We start from the raw sequence: 17,485 nt of genomic DNA, 5'->3' as shown, positions 1-17,485 counted from the left end.
GCTAAATGCTTTTCCGACCGTCCCACCTCACTTCCTGCACGTCGTGGCCTTTCCTCCAGGAGTGCCGGGAGGGGGAGTTTCACCTTTCGACGATTACACTCTTATTTATTTTATTTTATTTTACCGCTCAAGTGTTAATAGTGCGTGAATTGTGCGTTTGGCTGAAACAACTGTCGCTCGTAGATGCAAAGACTCGATATCGTCAAAGATATCAAACATATTTGCTTTTGCGTATCAAAAAAACGACTTTTCTGATTGCAAATTGAGATGCACAGATTTAATCCTTGAATTTTCATTTATTTTTTTGGTGGATTAGGTGAATGAATTTAATATTCGGTGAGTCTTGCACTGAATCGATGCACATTGCTTGTGCATGCAGACCAGATTGACCTTTGATCCTGCAGTGAAAAGAAGAAAATGTTATCGTCGTAACAGGAGTTGAATTGAATTTGGATGCAATGACGACAATGAGGTAGAAAATGCTGGATGATGATGCTGGGGAAACAACCCCACACACACTCCCACCCCCGACCAGCTCCACTCCTCCTCCTGCTCCTCCTCCTCTGCCTCCTCTTCCTCCTCCTCCCGCTGACTTGTGTGCCGCTCGTTAAAAACCCACTCGGAACAATGAGGAGGAGTATTTACAGGACGTGTTTACAGGCTCCTGCTTGGAGACACAACAGTCGCACGTCTCCCAAAATAAAAAAAAAAAAAAAAGAAATGCAGCGGTATCATTTTGTCCTGCGACTGGTAACAGAAGCCGGCCCGCCGCTAACGGCGGCGCTCACTCCTGGTGACACCCGCGCCTGTCGGCGGCCTCTTTGGCTTCTGCGAGTGTTCGTGTCCAAACCAAAGCAAAGGGAGCCGTCCGTTGTCTTACTGTTACTGCGCTATTTATACACGCAGCCCTACTTCATCCCCGCGGCCCCAAGCATCTCACACCGGGCCGCTGATCCGCAGCCAGGAAGGAAAAAAAGAAAACAACAGCAGATCAGAAATAAAAGCTGGAACTAGCAGCGGGAGGCGCTAGCTGGAAAAATGATGGGGTGTTGTTTATACTGTGTGTGTGTGTGTGTGTGTGTGTGGCGGCAGCAGCAGCAGCATCACAGCCAGCACAGTAGCTGATTCTCTCAAACTAACGGCGCTCAATTAACATGAAGGAGATTAAAAACTGTGGCGTTTTCTTGAAGCGTGGCGTCTTGCTGGGTTAGCGGGGGGGTGGGGGGGGGGGTTGCCCTGAGTGTAGGATCAACGTGCCGCCGTTTGCAAGAGGCAAGTTGGCAGTTTTTCATTGTATGTGCTTGAAAAAAAAAACTTTTTTTTTTTTATATAAAATGAGTCACTTTGAATCAATTAATCCCATTCGCATCAGGCTGAAAATAGTCCAAACAATATAGCAATTATAGAGTATGAGATTATAGCGAGCGACTGCCCTGGAAAGCAAACAGGAAGTGAACCTCGACATCCCTCCGGGTCTGCAGCAGGACGAGCTGCGAGGCGCTGATTGATGCCATCAGTTGCTCTCAAACACTTTTAAAATTTCCACCCCGAGCGTTTAAAGCTCCGCGCTGGATTCCGAAGCGGCGACTATTGGTGGAAAGGGCAAAAACCCCTCCTCCTCGGAAATCAGCTGATCTCACTCGCTAAGCCCCGTTTGGCAGCTCCGGGTGCTCCGCCACGCGACGGTTTGATTCACCGCCGCAGCTCGTCGAGGCATAGAATAATTGCAATGAAGGGAAATTCCGTCGCTTTTCCACATTTCCATTTAATTCTTTCTCTCGCCCTGAGGACTTAGTAGTTAGCGCGCCGTCTCTGACCGTGTGACAGACTCGTGGAAAAAATGATTAGCGGGTGACAGGCCTCCTTCCAGATCCGGCTTTGCTGCTGCGCGGTAGCCGAGCTCCTGGAAGAGCTGGCTGGAAGGTAACAGCCGGTGGGCGTCGCAGGGAGGAGGCGCCCCCGGCTCGTTGACCCCTTAAATTTCCAGCTAGGGTTAATAAAAGGTCGCACATCCAATGGAAAAAACTCCACCGCGTAATTACATCTCGCGGAAGGTATGGCGCGGGCCGTCCCTGCCAGGAGTCGCTGCCCACCGCTAATGGCAGCGCTAATATCTTGGTAGCATGGCGGCGTGCGCCCGCTGAGTGACGCCGGCAGTTTCTGAAGTCGCACCTCCGGATTTGGGTTTCAGTTCATGTTTCCTGCCGCGGTGCAGCACATTTTGTCTTTTAATACTCAGAAAAAAAACATATCCGGGTTGAGTAGAAGATCGGATCTTGACGTCGAAATTAGCAACGTCGACAAAGATTAAAAAAAAAAAAAAATCTTAAACTTCAGAAATCTTCGGAATTTTTTTTTCTGTTTTCATGACTTGCAGAATTGCAACAGTTTAATTTCTTAGTGTGGGATATTTTTCATCTGCTCTTGTCCTGGAATGGCTCAACGTGAGCTGCCAGACTATCTTGGCATTAGCCGCTGCCCTCGTCTCTCCCTCTGCTGGCCACAGTTCAGATCAGTCGGGGGTCTGGAGTGGATGCGGAGTAGTCAGGAGGAACGTCAGGGGCTTTTCAGACGCTAAACACGCAACAGGTACCTGATAGCCAACCTGAAACACCCAGATGAGATGAGGCAAACCGTCTATCTGTCCAATTCAAGTGAACTGTTCAGATTTGTTTCTTTTGTTTCTTTTGTTCTTTGGCCAAAGTTTGCCACAGCTCAAAACTTCTTGTTGGGTTCGGGGGGGGGGGGGGGGGGGGGGGGGGGGGAGGTGACGTTAGCCAAACATGACTGACCCTGGCTAACGGCTAAAGCGCTACAGTGTATGGGTAAAGTCTCGCCAACAGTTAGTTGGGTTATAAAACAAAATCGTGTCGTTCAAGCCTTCGCTGTAGTTTCTGTAATTGTCTCTGTGTGAAAAGGTCGTCTTGTCCCGATAAACTACAGCTGGAGTGGCGTCTTCGCTAATCTGTTTGGCAGCTAGCCTTGTTTACAGTTTAGCAGCTTCCTGTAAACGAAGCCTGGTCTCAGTCTCTTCGCCTATTACCCGGTGTGTAAGGACCTTAAGAAGGACCTTAAGAATGACTTAAAAAAAAAAAAAAAAAAAAAAACCTTAGTGGACGCCGGCGAGAAAGATGAGCGAGATTTCAGCTCTGCAACATGAGCCGCGCAGCTGCCGTTTCAAGGTTAGCAACGGCTAAAAGTGTGGATTTCGCAAAGCCGAAGCCCATCTGCAGGTTTTTGAACTTGTGCCGCACCGTGTCGGCCACCGTCCTGAATGGGGGTCCTTGTTCGCCGCGCGGGTGTCGGCTACAGCTGACAGACCGCAGCTGAGGCTCGGCGGGGCCACCCAGCGTCCTCGCCGTCTGGCAGCTGATGCTTCAGACACGGACGCTCACGTCTTCCTACCAAGAAGGGGGATTCAGCGAAGCGCTGACCTCTTTGCAACCCTCCCACACACACACACACACACACACACACACACACACACAGACACTTACGAGCACACTTTGCCATACCGCATCGTCCCACATCGGTCACGCCGAGCCAAAAGTCTCAAACTCTTCCGTCTCTTCCACTTTGCCGCTGTGCGGCTGTTGCGTTTGTCCTCGGGTGACCCGGCCGTGTCCAGCTGTGCAGAGGGTCCCGAAGGTCTGCGTGGCTCTGAAGCTCTGTCCTGGAAGCCCTGCCTCGGATTTATGAAAATATGTAAATAAATTAAAAAAAAGCGAGACAAAGCGAGAGCGTCTCGTCAGCCCATCAGTGGTCCTGTCCTGACGCGTTCTCAAGAAAAAAAGCACCTTTGACAGCGTTGTGCAGTTGACACACAGGCCGAGAATTTATTATATTTTATGAGTAAATACAAAGGTTGAAGTACACAACAGATGCAACTTTTTGTCGCTTTTTAAATTTGTTTTAAATGTGTTTTGAATTTTTCATAATTTCTGTATTTCTCCACAGACTCCACAGAATTTAGATTATTTTTGTGTTTATGCCGAAAAAATCATCTTAATACTATAAAACTCATTGTTTGTTTTTGGAAATTTATGCGGAACCTGAATTGAAAAGAGAATATATATGAATAAAAATTTGAATAAAATTTGACCACCGGACTCTTCAAATGAATTTTCAAAACTGAAAGTAAGTCAAATACAACTAATGTCCAAATTTTACGCAGAAATTTAATTTATATATATATACATTATACACACACACACACACACACACACGCACGAGCATCAAGGATGGAATCGCATGGACGGTCGACATGCCTGTGCTTTTAGGTTGCGTCTGGTCAATGCAGATATTGAATGTGAAAGGGAAGCCGGGCTCAGGTTTCCGTAAAGATCGCTCCGATGCAAACACGCCTCATCATCTTTCCACACACACACACACACACACACACACACACACACACACACACGCACATACCCACACTCTCCTAACCGCAGCGGCCTGTGTGATCCCACCGACCTCAGAACATTCATTTCATCACTCGCACTACAAAAAAACGCGCCCCCCCCCCGCTGGCCGCAACTGTACAGAAAACCAATCTGGACGCTTTGAAGATGACCCACGTCAAACCCCCCCCTCCCCTCCCGCCGCCAATCAAAATCTCCACTGCTCCGGCCCCCTAATTGTCTCAGAAGCCTCGAGGACGCCGTGGGTTTTTTTTTTTTTTTTCAGAGGCTGAGGTGTGAAATGCGATGGCGATGACGACCGTTTCGAGGGGCCCCGTCCAGCTGTCTTGTTGTGGTCAGATTCTCAGTACTGTGCCGGATCACATGGGCAGGAGATAATCCAGCACTGGTTGGATCAGGAGCAGGCCGGGACGACCGAGTGAAGAACCCACACAAAAGAGAGAGAGAGAGAGGGAGAGAGAGAGAAAGAGAGAGAGAGAGAGAGAGAGAGAGAGAGAGAGAGAGAGAGAGAGAGAGAGAGTGGCGAGTGCGAAAAGGCAAAACAGATGTCCCAGTAAAGTGATCTCTCTCTCTCTCTCTCTCTCTCTCTCTCTCTCTCTCTCTCTCTCTCTGTCTATCTGTCTCTGCCTTTTCTCCCCCCCCCCCCCCTTTCCGAATTAGCGACTCGTGCTGCCGACCCGACCTTCCCTCTGCATTCCCCGGCCCTGTTTCCACCTCCTCCGGTCTTGTCTTCGCCCCCCCCGCTGCGTCGCTGAGCTGTAAACTGAAACTGGTTGCAAAGAGCTTCTTAATTCTTGTCAGCGTCCGTTAATTATTGCCGGCCTCCAGTCGGGAGTTTCCGGGGGTCGGAAACGGGTTGAATTCAAACCAGTCGCTGCTGGTTTGGTCAGAGAGTGAGAGAAAATGTCACGTTTGTGCGGTGATAGTAACTGCTAATAGAAGAAAATTGACCTCTTGTATATTGTCACTTGTCCATGCGTGAATAGGTGAACTGTAAGGACACGCTGGCCAATCAAAAGCCTGAAGAAGAATGGGGCATTGGCAGAAAAACACTCAGCAGTAGCAAAGTAAAGTGAAGAAAATGCTTTCTGACTCCTCTCAGTGTGGTGCGGCCGTAGATTGACGTCTAAAAGTCCTCTTGAAAAAGTCAAAAATGCATTTTTATTTTTTTTTTTACGCCGCAAAACTCGACTTTGCCCGGCAACAGTGAAGCAGGGTTTGAAAGTTCCCACGTCCCAGAAGCTTGTGTTTGCGTGGATGATTTTTTTTTTTTTTTTTTTTTTTTTTTTTTTTAGTAAAGCACTCACGTTCCAGTCTGGACTTGTACTAAGCAGCTTTCAGGATGTGCTCGGCCAACATGTTTCTCACAGTGCAGGACCTTCACGTCCATAAATCAGCTCTACGTGTGTCATTAGGTGGAGAGACGAAGCTCCCGAATTGATTTAATAACTGGAGTAGACGCACACACACACACACACACACACACACACACACACACACACACACACACACGCATGCATTTTTTTTTTCCCCGCAGCCCGATTTGTAATTTTAAATTTGCCTTAAACAAGAGTAATGCATGAAGCAGCGACTCCACTGCCTCCTCCGCCACCGCCGCTGCTCCTCCCCGCTGCCTGAACCGGCTAATTAAAAGCGCGTCCACATGTGTTCAAAGAACACCAAGTCTATTTGCGAAGCCTTATTGATCACTGCAGGGCCGCACAAATGGAGAGCGGCGTTAGGGAGCGGGCGGCTCTCGATTTAGCTCCAATCTGCCAGGCATGAAGTGATCTCACCGTGTTTGCCGGGAAGAACGAGCTTTCTCTCCCCACCCCCCCCCCACCCCGACCCACCACCCCCACTCCGCCCCCCCACACCCCTCCTCAGCGGCGGCGGCGGGTAATTAGGTTAGCGGATAGTCGGCGTCAGGAAATTGAAAGGCCGTCCTAATCGGATCCTTTTGTTTCCGGAGGGGAATCAGAGGAATTTCTGCGAGTCACCGGCAAATCTTGCACGGAAAAAAAAAAACCCCAAAAAAACCTGTTTGCTCCCCCCCCAAACACCGCTGCCCCCAACTCCTCCTCCTCCACCCTCTCCTCCACCCACTCACCTCCACCTTATGCTCAAACTGCTTCTGATGCTCCCAAGATAATTCCACCAACGGCTGCTCGGATGCTGAAGTTGCTCTTCTCCTCCCTCAGATGAATGTATTGAACCATCATCAAAAGTGAAAAACTATTTCAAAAACAAATGTATTTTTTTTATATTTTTTTTTAAATGCAATATTACATTGTTAAGCCTACATTGACTCTGTGATCACACTCAATAATGTATGCATTCAAAAAAGAAAAGCCATAACATTTGGGATCACAACTCTCATTTCTGCGCTCGTCATGTCTGTTAATGTGCAGTATTTTACTAATGTGTGTATTTCATTTGCTTGCTCTGCAGGCGTGCGCCTGGACCGGGTGAGAGGCGGCAGACAGAAGTACAAGCGGAGGATAGACAACGAGAACAGCTCCTACCTCGGCCTCGCCCTTCCCCCTCCCGCCAAAAAGCCACGTGAGTCTCGTTTGTAATTCATCGAAAGGTTTGGAGTGTTTTAATGCCTATATTGAATTTATTTATTTTCTTAAATTACTGGCAGAAAAAAACATGTTTTAACAGTTAAAAGTCAACTTCCAGAACCTTTAAAGCAGAATTTTGAAGAACATTTTCTGCTTGTTATCTCCTCCTCACGGTTCCGTCCTTCCTCCCGTCCGTCCGTCCATCCGTCCTTCCCCCTCCGCAGTGACAAAGATCGTCTCCCACCTGCTGGTGGTGGAGCCGGAGAAGATCTACGCCATGCCCGACCCCACCATGCCTGACGGGGACATCAAGGCTCTGACCACGCTGTGCGACTTGGCCGACCGCGAGCTGGTGGTCATCATCGGCTGGGCCAAACACATCCCAGGTAGAGCAACGCGCCGGCTAATTAGCAGCTGTGAATCGGCTTTGATGGCCGTCAACGGTTGTGCTTCTGTTGGGTTTGTTTGCCTTTGTGGATTTTAACGGCTAAAAAAATCCTGCACAGGAAGCAAGACTTCAAAATAGCCAGCGATGGTTCGAAAATATTCATTTTAAATGCCTGCATTTTCCATCGGGAATCTATTTTGTGGCCGAACGTGGTACTACACCCTACAAAAACCTGAGAGTTCTGCGTCGTCACTTCACAATTTGTACTCGTTGAACGTCTCCTAATTTGTTCAGCTGCAGCCGCGAGGAGCAACCTCCAAAAACGTTGTAATTAAACTTTTCGCATGAGGACTCCCAACGCCGTCGTCTTCGACGTAACAAAATAATAACACCGACCGGCAGCCGCCTCACGCTTCACGCCGCCGCCGCGCCGCCGGGAGGAACGACGGGAGAGGCGCGACGCTTTTCTCCTGCGTGGCGGTTCTCCTGAAAAGTTTCATCACGGACGCAGTCTGATGAAATGCAAAGTCAGACGTGGAGCCGCCACGTGAGCCGGCATTTCTAATTCAGTTTCCCCTGCAACAAATACAATATGGGATTAGTGGAGTGGCTCAGTGACTGTTGCCCACGCATAAACAGCCCAACACACACACACACACACACACAGACACACACACACAGGCAGGATAATTAACATCTGCTACTCATCTGCACCTCAGGGAAGAAGCTGGTCCCATATTCTAAAATCTAATCAATAAAGAGCAGCTGAAACCTTTGATTCGGCCGCCTAGCATGCCAGTGTTTTTTGGGGGGTAGGGCGGGGCGGCAGGACGGGGGTGGGCAGGAGGAGGTTTGGGGGGAGGTCCGATTCCGCCCCCCCCCCAGTGTCAATGTATTCCATTTCAATCCCGGACTTAAACCAATCCTCTTACTGACTGTGGGAGACGCCGGACGCCGCGGCCTGTAGTTGGAATTGATTTATTTGGCGAGATGCTGATGGTCGCTCCCAGCTTCCTGCCGAGCCAGGCTTAAATAAGAGGCGTTCTGCAAATCTGCACGGAACCTCCTCAACGCTTTGTTGTTGTTGTTGTTGTTGTTGTTGTTGGGTTTTTTGCCTCAATTTTTTTTTTTCTTCCATCGTCATGTTTAACTATTTCAGTTGTTTTTATTGAGTCAAAAGATCTCACATGCGTCACTTCCTTGTGCTGGTATTCATTTTCTATTACAACAAACCAAATTAGCATACAAAGAAAATGTGAGCCTGTGCCTGTATATATTTATAATATTATATATTATCAGAAATGAACATATCAAAAGGGGAAAACGATGTATTATAAGTAATAATAAAAATGTAAATAAATCAAAGGGAAACAAACAAAAAATAGATAAGATTCAAATGGTTGCCAAACCAAATCATATTGAGAGGATTTTCCCTTTAAAATGTATCTTATTCTTTCCAGGTGTAATCCAGTCATCATGTTTATCTAAGTTCAACTCTTCCAAGGGGGCTCCCCAGGCCGCCTTTCACAGCTCAGTGTTGCTTCTAAAAGAGAAAACATGAAGTTTTCACTGATGTTAGTCCTCGTTTGAGATGCTAAATGTGAGAACCCCCGAGCTAACACCAGAGAACACCAGCTGCTAATGTCAGCTGATCTCCGCCGTTGTTAGCAGCAGCGGCGGCGATGGATTGGTGGGACGCGAGGGCGGGAATGGCGGCCTGGCGGAGTTATTGCGCGGACGGGGGGGGGGGGGGGCGACACTCCGGGGACGTTTCAGCGGCGGGCCGGCGGGTCACGGTGTCACCGAGCAACGATTAAGACAAAAGGGGTCCCTACAGTTTAACAGTCCACTCTCCACCATGACACCCAGAGACCCGGCGAGCAAATGGCCTCGGCGGCGAGCTAATAAGTGTCATTACTGCCCGACGGCCCATTAATGTGGAAAAGTCCTTGGGAGAAACCAGGGAGAAAAAAAACACACGTCTGCACACCGGTTCTTTTTTCTTCCTTTTCTTCTTCACCTTTTCATTCTCATTTCACTGCAGCAACCAATTTGTTTTGCCGCACAGCTCTCTGAAAAGCAGCACAGTTAGCCCTCTGTTTGCAGCCTTCCCTCAGCAACAGTGGGGGGGGGGGGGGGGGGGGGGGTGCTGTTTTAGCTTCTTGCTGAAGCTGATGGTTCATTGGTTCATTCCACACGTGGAAGGTGGCTGAGAGGACGACCCACAGGACACGGAGAGGAGTAATCAGTCTGGTGTCGTGCTCTTTGTGACATCACAAAGGGTTGAGTTTTATAATGGTGAATTTTTTTTTTTCATGCTCTATCTGCCACAGAAACAACAAATCGGATATTTATGTAGAGAATCAAGTGGAGGACGGTCTGGAACACGACTGCATTTGTTTGACCGTGAAGTTGAATATTTGGCGACAACAAACAAGTTCCCTTTTAAACCTCATAATAACAGCAAACATGAAGAAACTCAACTTGGCTGTCACTCATTTCTCCGCTGCGGCTGATTGCAGTGGGAGTGAAATCTCACAGTTGTCCCGCCAGTAATACGTGACACTCGCCGCTCCTCTTCCTCCTCCTCTTCTCCTTCCTCTCTGCTGAGACTCTCCGCTGTCGTATCTTTCACATTCTGTCTGGTTTCCTTGTTCCGCTGTTCCCCCGACTCCCCCCACCTCCCCCACCACCTCCTCCTGCTGGTGCTGCTCATATAGGGCCCACTAGTCTCATTATTACCTCTGTCTTTTTATTAGGCCCATTAGGGCTCTTAGGAGGCCTGTAATGACACTAAATGAATCGAGAGTGAAGTGCTGTCTGTTTCCGAGCCGGCGCTCAGCGGCGGCTCCGGGCTTCACCGCCGAGCGCTCAGCCTCTTCATTGTTCCTGACGAGGGATCGAATTACCAGCCGCACCTGCACGGAGTTCCTTCCTTCCTTCCTTCCTTCCTTCCTTCCTTCCTTCCTTCCTTCCTTCCTTCACCGCAAAACAATCACAAAACACACCGCAGCCCCATTTGCATCACACACCACGTGGCCAAGCTTGAGCAATGTTCATCCAAACCGTGATGAGAGGCCCTTTAATAGGACAAACGAGCGATTTTAAAAGGGGATCGGATTGGTGATTGTGCTCCAGTCACTCTGCTGTGGAGGGAGGCCGCACACCACAGTGTGTGTCACTGAACTCATGCAAAAGCCGCTCACGACTGGAATTTTCAGGGTTTCGGGGTTTCGATTCCTTGCTGTGGATTTAACAAAGAAAAATCTTTCAGTTCTAATGTCTGATGTGTCTGCAGCAGTTTATTTGTTCAGTCAGAGCTGAACTCCTCTGTGTCTGTGGCCCCAGCCCCTTCACGCGTAGAGGACGCTGATTGGTTCTGGAATACAACAGGAAGAAAAAAAATGAAGTAGGCGAGAGCTTGGCTTGGAGAATGGCAACACTGCAACACTCACCTTCGCCCTCTTCCAGGCGACGTACCTGAACCTCCCTTTGGCCCTCGGGAGCCAGGAGTCACCAATGTCAATGAACTGTGAGATGGAAGTAAAGGAGGAAAAACCCAAACAAAGGAGGGGGGGGGGTGGCTTGACTGGAGGGTCATGTGACACTCAAACACTGACAAACTTGTTTTACTCTGAATATGGAGTTGCAGTGATTCCTCCGATTGTGAATCGTGATTTGGTAGTTTGGGAGATTGAACGTGGACGTCGTCCTAACTCAGCCTATAGTTTACATTAGCCGCACCCTCCCTCCCGCCCTCCCTCCCCCATCCTCCCACTAAATGTGTACCGGATGTCCTCCATCAGCTGTCTGTTTGTCAGATCGGAGGCTGATCGATGCCCCCCCCACCTCCCCTCCCTCCCCCCCTCAGCCCCTCTGCATTTGTTGGGCTGATTGCAATCTACTAATCAATGACACCCCCGTCCCCTTTTTCCTCCACTCCCTCTCCATCTCTCTCTCTCTCTCTCTCTCTCTCTCTCTATTTGCTTGATAAGAAGAAGAAGAACCCACCGCCATCGCCGACCCCCCCGACCCCACTCCACCCCACCCTTACCTCACCTCATGAGCAGAGCGGTGTGTTCAGGGCCCCCCCGGTCAATAGCTCCAATCACCTTCCCATTCACTGCCGGAAGGTGCCGTGACTGTGAAGGCGCTTTTAGGTTGTCTGTTGTCTGTTTGTGCTCACAGAGGCTCCACATCGACCGCTCGACAAACAGCGTTTTGCCTTTAATTACACCTAAAAAATGTTGAGCAATGGAAAAACAGAATGAGTGGAAAGTTGTGAGGTGAATGAATTTTGCTTCATTTTTTTAAAGTTTATTTATTTATTTATTTTTTTCAATACATAATACCACTAAATTTAAATTGGATTTCTTTTGTTTTTTCCAGACAAAAGTTAGTTTTTGTTTTTGTTTTTTTTTTTCGTTTCTGTCTTGACATATTTTAAGCTTTATTAGCTGTTGTTTCTTAGAAGCAGCCGCCAAAACACGTCAAGGTGGAGACGAAGGAAAACTTTCGTTTTGAAATCAAGAAATTTCAATCAGTCAACACCGCAGACACGATTTCTCATCCGTCTGTGACTGTTGATGAACACGATAAAAACGTGTTGATGACGTGACGTTTTAGATTTAGTTTAGCAAATCTACACAAGATAGGGGCCATTTGATGAGAATTTAAAAAAAAAATATCAGTTGGACCCGACATTTCTCTCTTTAATCTCTTTTTTTTATCACCACAAAGTTTGGATCCAACCATTATTGCTAAAATTGTCTTTAGTTCTCTCTGAACAAACCAAAACTCTCAACGCTTCAAAAACTCGACTTTGAGGCTTTAAGAGTGAAATCCAAGATCCAAAAACAACAACAACAACAACAACAAACAAACACCAAAGAAAGTCACTGTTCATAAACTAACCAGTGAGTCGGCACTATAACTAGCAGTGGCTTAACTGCAGGTTCAACTGTGTGTCAGTCCGCACTGGATTCTTTGATCGTGGCCATGACATGAACAAGAGATGGTCAGATTTACGAGTGGATTTGTCCACGCTAAGCGTCGTCTCATGTGCTCATGTCCTCGGCAGCGGCTCTGGCGGTGGCCGGGCGGGGACGAGGCTGCACCCCCACCCCCACCCCTGACCCCCTCCCCCCCCCCCACCCCGGCTCGTGTTTCAAAAGGCCTTTACGCTTGACTGATTTATATTCCCGCCTTAAGCCGGCGCTGGCGGGCCGTCGGACCTCCGTTTCATGTCGGACCTCGGCGGGGATTAGGCGGCGTTATATACGGTGCACAGCCCATAAAACATATGGCGGACTGGAGACTGGAGGTTAATGGCTTGATCTCATGATTCCATGTGACCGATCCGCCGATACCTGGAAAGAGTGACAGTATTTTTTTTCTTCTTTCTCGTTCCTCCGAACCTCTCCTCTCTCAGGTTTCTCCACCCTCTCGCTGGCCGACCAGATGAGTCTGCTGCAGAGCGCCTGGATGGAGATCCTGGTGCTGAGCATCGTCTTCCGCTCGCTGCCCTGCGAGGACGAGATCGTGTACGCCGAGGACTACGTGGTGGACGAGGAGCAGGCGCGCCTCTCGGGCCTGCTGGACCTGCACGTGGCCATCCTGCCGCTGGCGCGGCGCTACAGGAAGCTGCGCATGGAGAAGGAGGAGTTTGTCTCGCTCAAGGCCATCGCACTCGCCAACTCGGGTACGATGTCGTACCGCCTGTTTTTTTTTTTCCCCTCCCTGATTGGTCTCAATGCAGGTCAGACAGTCAATCTGATGGAAATTAAAAATTAAAAATCAAAGAAGAAAAGAAGGACAGACTCTTTTAGGCTGAATTTTGCTAAATATATATATATATTTAATTTATTTATAATTAAAAAAAATATATATACAATTTGTGCATTGACGGCACAAAATACAAAGGAAAATTTTAAGAAAAAGTACTAAAAATACTAAATACCAAATACTGCTAATGAAGACCACTGCATGGATTATTAAAGTATTGATCTATCTATCTATCTATCTATCTATCTATCTGTCTATCTAAAAGCATAATTAATTCCTTTTTAAGTGAAAAGTAGTTCTTTCATCCCATCACCTTCTTTTCACCAAGTGGACAATGAGTCCAAATCTCTGAGTGAAATCTCGAAATAATCAACGCAGCGCCGGCGTTCAATTAAAGCCGACAAAGAAATAAAAACAAACAAGAAGAAAAAAACCAACATCAGGTGGTTGCGTTTATCTGGCGAGGCCATCGCTCCCATGGTGAAGGGTGGGCTGCTGATAAGACTGGGGGGGGGGCTGAGAGGGGGAAGGGGTGGGGGGGGGGACGAGGTCAAAGGCACGCTGGTTTAATTCAAACACTCAACGCCTGCGTGCGTGTGTGTCTGTGTGTGTGTGTGTGTGTATGTGCATCTGTATTTTAATTTGTGTGCTGTACACACGCCTGTGTGTGTGTGTGTGTGTGTGTGTACGGGCAGCCACTGCTGTCACATTGCGCTCCCATTCTCTCCATCTCCATAAGGGCGGCTGCCAGCGCGGCGCAGCCGGGGGAGATATATTTAGCATTTCATTAGGAAAACAGGGGCTGTCAATAAAATGTGTTAAGTGGAGTGGAATGAGCGGCGCCGAGCGACGGCCCTCGTTTGTTCCAATGTGAAGATGCTGCCGCCCGTATCGACAGTTTGCTTTTCATGAGGCCCCCGCCCCATCCCTCCTCTGTCCCCCGCAACTAATCAATGCCTGTTAGGAGTCTTTTCTCCTGCCTGACTGGAAAGAAGAAAAAAAAAAAAGAAAAATGCTGAGCGCAGAGCTTCGGTCTTCTGACGAGAGCAGAGAGGGAGGGCGGGATGGAGGGAGGGGAAAGGTAAGGGAGAAGTGTGAGAGAGGAAGGCAGGGCTTGAGCGGGGGGCTCAGCGAGGGGCCAGAGGGCGGCCGCGGCCCCGTTTGAAGGCCGCCGAGGCTCCGGTGGGCGTGACAGCTGTGGAAATTCGCGGCCATTGATTTTGTAATTAGCAGAGTATCGACGGGGATCGACGGCGGGCTGCTGACGGATTACATGGAAATTGTTTCTTCAAAGTTAGTTTTGCATTCCGCCCCTGACCTCCTCCTCCTCCTCCTCCCCCTCCTCCTCCACCGTCTCCACCTCTCGCACACACACACACACACACCAAAACGCTTGCTGTGCATTTGCGCACAATGACACACGTTTGAAAGCATGCTCTGTCTGTCTCACTCATGCACGCCCACACACACACACACACGTGCGTGCGAGCCGGGATCAGCTCGGCATTAGCGTGGAGGTTTCAGATGGAGAGCGCCGGAACACATGTGCGGTCCACGTAGCCTAGTTAATTTCCCAAGATAGAAACGCAATTTACACAGAAGGCGACTGGTAAAAGAGACTTAATCAGTCAGTTAGGAACATAATTAGCCTTGTACTTCCCCCTTTTTTCACTTATTTATTTATTTATTTTCCTCTCTTTTTTTTCCCCCCACTTCATTTCACTTCACATCCAGCCGAGTTTGTTTGGGCTTTTTTTTTTTTTTTTCTTCTGGTGCAGCAGATTTGTTTTTGCAGGAGTTGGCTGTAGTGAACGTCTTTCAACATGTTGGTGCCAAACAATTTTTTATTTCTATATATATAGCTGACCACTTAATGGGTTGTGGATATGACACATCCACTGGTGACACCCGACACTGTCAGTTTTCACTTTGCTTTTCTCGTCTGACCACCGCACCGCACCGCACCGCACCGCACCGCACCGCACGCAACATTATGTTTTTAATAAGTCTCAACCTGTTTTTATTCCAGTCTGTACGCAACGGGGCCAACTGCTCTTTCTTATGGAAATGAAGGCCATCTGCCGCCATCACTCAGCTGAGCCATATCCCGGCCATGCAGCCATCTGAATTCATTAGTGACCAGGAGTGTGTGTGGGGGGGTGCTGATACCAAAAGGAATGAATCTTTTTCCACCGTCCCGCCGTGTGTTTGCACGAGGTCTGCAGTGTCTCTCCCCGGGGACCCCCGTCCACCAGCAGCCATTTATTTAAAGAGCGCCATTAACTATGAACCAGACAGAGTGAGAAAAGGGAAAAAAAAAGAAAAAAAAACTCTCTTCTTCAAAGGTGTGAGCAAACGACGAAGCTGCCGGATTAAATAATCAGCTTGTGTAAGATAATGAAAGTTTGAACGAGTCCAAAATTAATTCCACAGACAGGGCTGAAAGATGTCAACCAAAGTGTCCTGGTATTAGTGTGGAGCGATGAGGGTGTAAAATGAAATATCTTGTGGGGGAATGTCAACCTTTCCCCTCCACTGCCTTTAGAGATCTGATAGTTAAAGAGGGGAAGAAGTGACTGACAACTCGAGGTTTTCAACCTGATGCACAGAAGAAGAAGGGTTCATGATGAAAGAGAGGCTATATAATATTTACCTAGTGCAATGTTTTCCAAATCTTTGTTTAGCTTTTTTTTTTTTATATATTATCGTCCTAAGAATTAGAATTAGAATAGACATCTTTTATCACACCGAGAGATTTTAACATCACCTCTTCCTCCTCCTCCTCCTCCTCCAGACTCCATGCACATAGAGAACATCGAGGCGGTGCAACGGCTCCAGGACTCTCTCCACGAGGCCCTGCAGGACTTTGAGGGCTCCCAGCACCCCGAGGACCCTCGGCGGGCCGGCAAGCTGCTGATGACGCTGCCGCTCCTCCGGCAGACGGCCACCAAGGCCGTGCAGCACTTCTACAGCATCAAGATGCAGGGCAAGGTGCCCATGCACAAACTCTTCCTGGAGATGCTGGAGGCCAAGGCTTGACACGCCCACCACCCACCAACCCACCCACCAGGAGAGAGGGGGTGGGTGGGGGAGAAGGGGCGGGACCTTTGGCAGACAGCAGCGCAGCGGGCCAATGGGAGGAGGGAGAGATCCCCACCCCCACTCTAACGCAGGGGCGGAGCTCTGACTGCTGAGTCATTTCAACACTTTTAAATTGTAACGATTAGAGCAGAAAAGACTGGAGGTGCTTTTAATAATGATAATAATGATGAAAATGAAAGGAGAGATGCGATGGGGTGAATATGGACCTGACTGAGGCAGGATCATGTGTATATAAAGCTGTGGTGTACAGGAATCAGGTGATCAGAGGCCCTCTGTTCCATATCACCCCCAGCCTCCGTCACTCGCTTTTTATCTTGTTTTCATCTCAGAGAAATGGAATTGTGTTGACGTAGACGTCCTGAAGAGCTTCTGCCACCGTCGTTTCTGGGTTGTTGTTTTTTTTTTGGTCTTTCTTTTGTATTTTTTTAAACCTCCGCCGGGGGAAGCAATAGTCTCTGAACTGGTCTACATGCGTGTACTGTATATTGTATGAAATTGCACTGGGCAGACGGGTGTGGGGTTGGGTTGGGTTTTGGGGGTGGAGTGGAGGGGGGGGGGGTGTATTTACCTCGCAGCAGCTTCCGTCCACTCAGCGGTTCAAGTGGACAAGGTGCTCGCAGAAGGACGACAGCAGCTCACAACCATTTCCTTTGCACTACGAGCGTCTCGGGGGTTAACGCGGCAATAACTGACTGCTCGCTCCGGTGGAGCCTCGTTGTCTTTTTTTTTTTTTTGTATTTGTATTTGTCTCCGTCTCCGCCCCCCTCCCCCAGGCTTGCTCCTCACGTCGAAAACTGTGAAAAACTCGCATGACAAGCTTCGTTCTGTCCTGGGAATCTCTTTAGATAAACAGTAATAACACAGGCAGCTGTTGCGGTGCAAATGGGAGGCATTTGCACTGCATTGCATTTGCACACAAAAATGGGCGGGGCGTCCAGCCCGATTATTGTCCAGACATATTTCATGTAAAAGTTATCCGCAGTCAACATGTTAAGCGGCTCACACTCTGACCCTCGGGTGACATTTTTAAAGCGGTCGCCTCTCGTAGAGTGCCGTCGGCTCCAGCCAGCGTAGCCGGGCCACCGTGGGGAAGTGAAGACGAGACCTCGGCAGGAACCCGTTGATGTGCTGTGACGTAGGAAATAGATCAATTGTAACCCCAATTCTGTAGAGAATTCACTTCCCGCCATGCACTCACCCCCTCTTGTGTAACCAGCATGCTGTAC

The 17,485-nt window shown here is 48.7% G+C and overlaps 1 protein-coding gene across 1 annotated transcript; it reads left to right on the top strand.

Moving 5' to 3' along the window:
- Positions 1-6,873: 6,873 nt before the first annotated feature.
- LOC142903763 (estrogen-related receptor gamma-like) lies at positions 6,874-16,786 on the top strand. The gene is made up of 4 exons (XM_076049579.1): positions 6,874-6,980; positions 7,210-7,371; positions 12,805-13,074; positions 15,952-16,786. Exons 2-4 carry the CDS (start codon positions 7,263-7,265, stop codon positions 16,194-16,196), a joined length of 624 nt encoding a protein of 207 aa, XP_075905694.1. The 5' UTR covers positions 6,874-6,980; positions 7,210-7,262; the 3' UTR covers positions 16,197-16,786.
- Positions 16,787-17,485: the final 699 nt, after the last annotated feature.

Source organism: Nelusetta ayraudi, unplaced genomic scaffold (assembly GCF_046127955.1).
Source record: "Nelusetta ayraudi isolate G7.1 ecotype Tasmania unplaced genomic scaffold, CSIRO-AGI_Nayr_v1 ptg000118l, whole genome shotgun sequence".
NCBI classification, from domain to species: Eukaryota; Metazoa; Chordata; class Actinopteri; order Tetraodontiformes; family Monacanthidae; genus Nelusetta; species Nelusetta ayraudi.
Note: the sequence above shows the minus strand (reverse complement) of the source record. Positions and strands in the feature narration are given on the sequence as shown.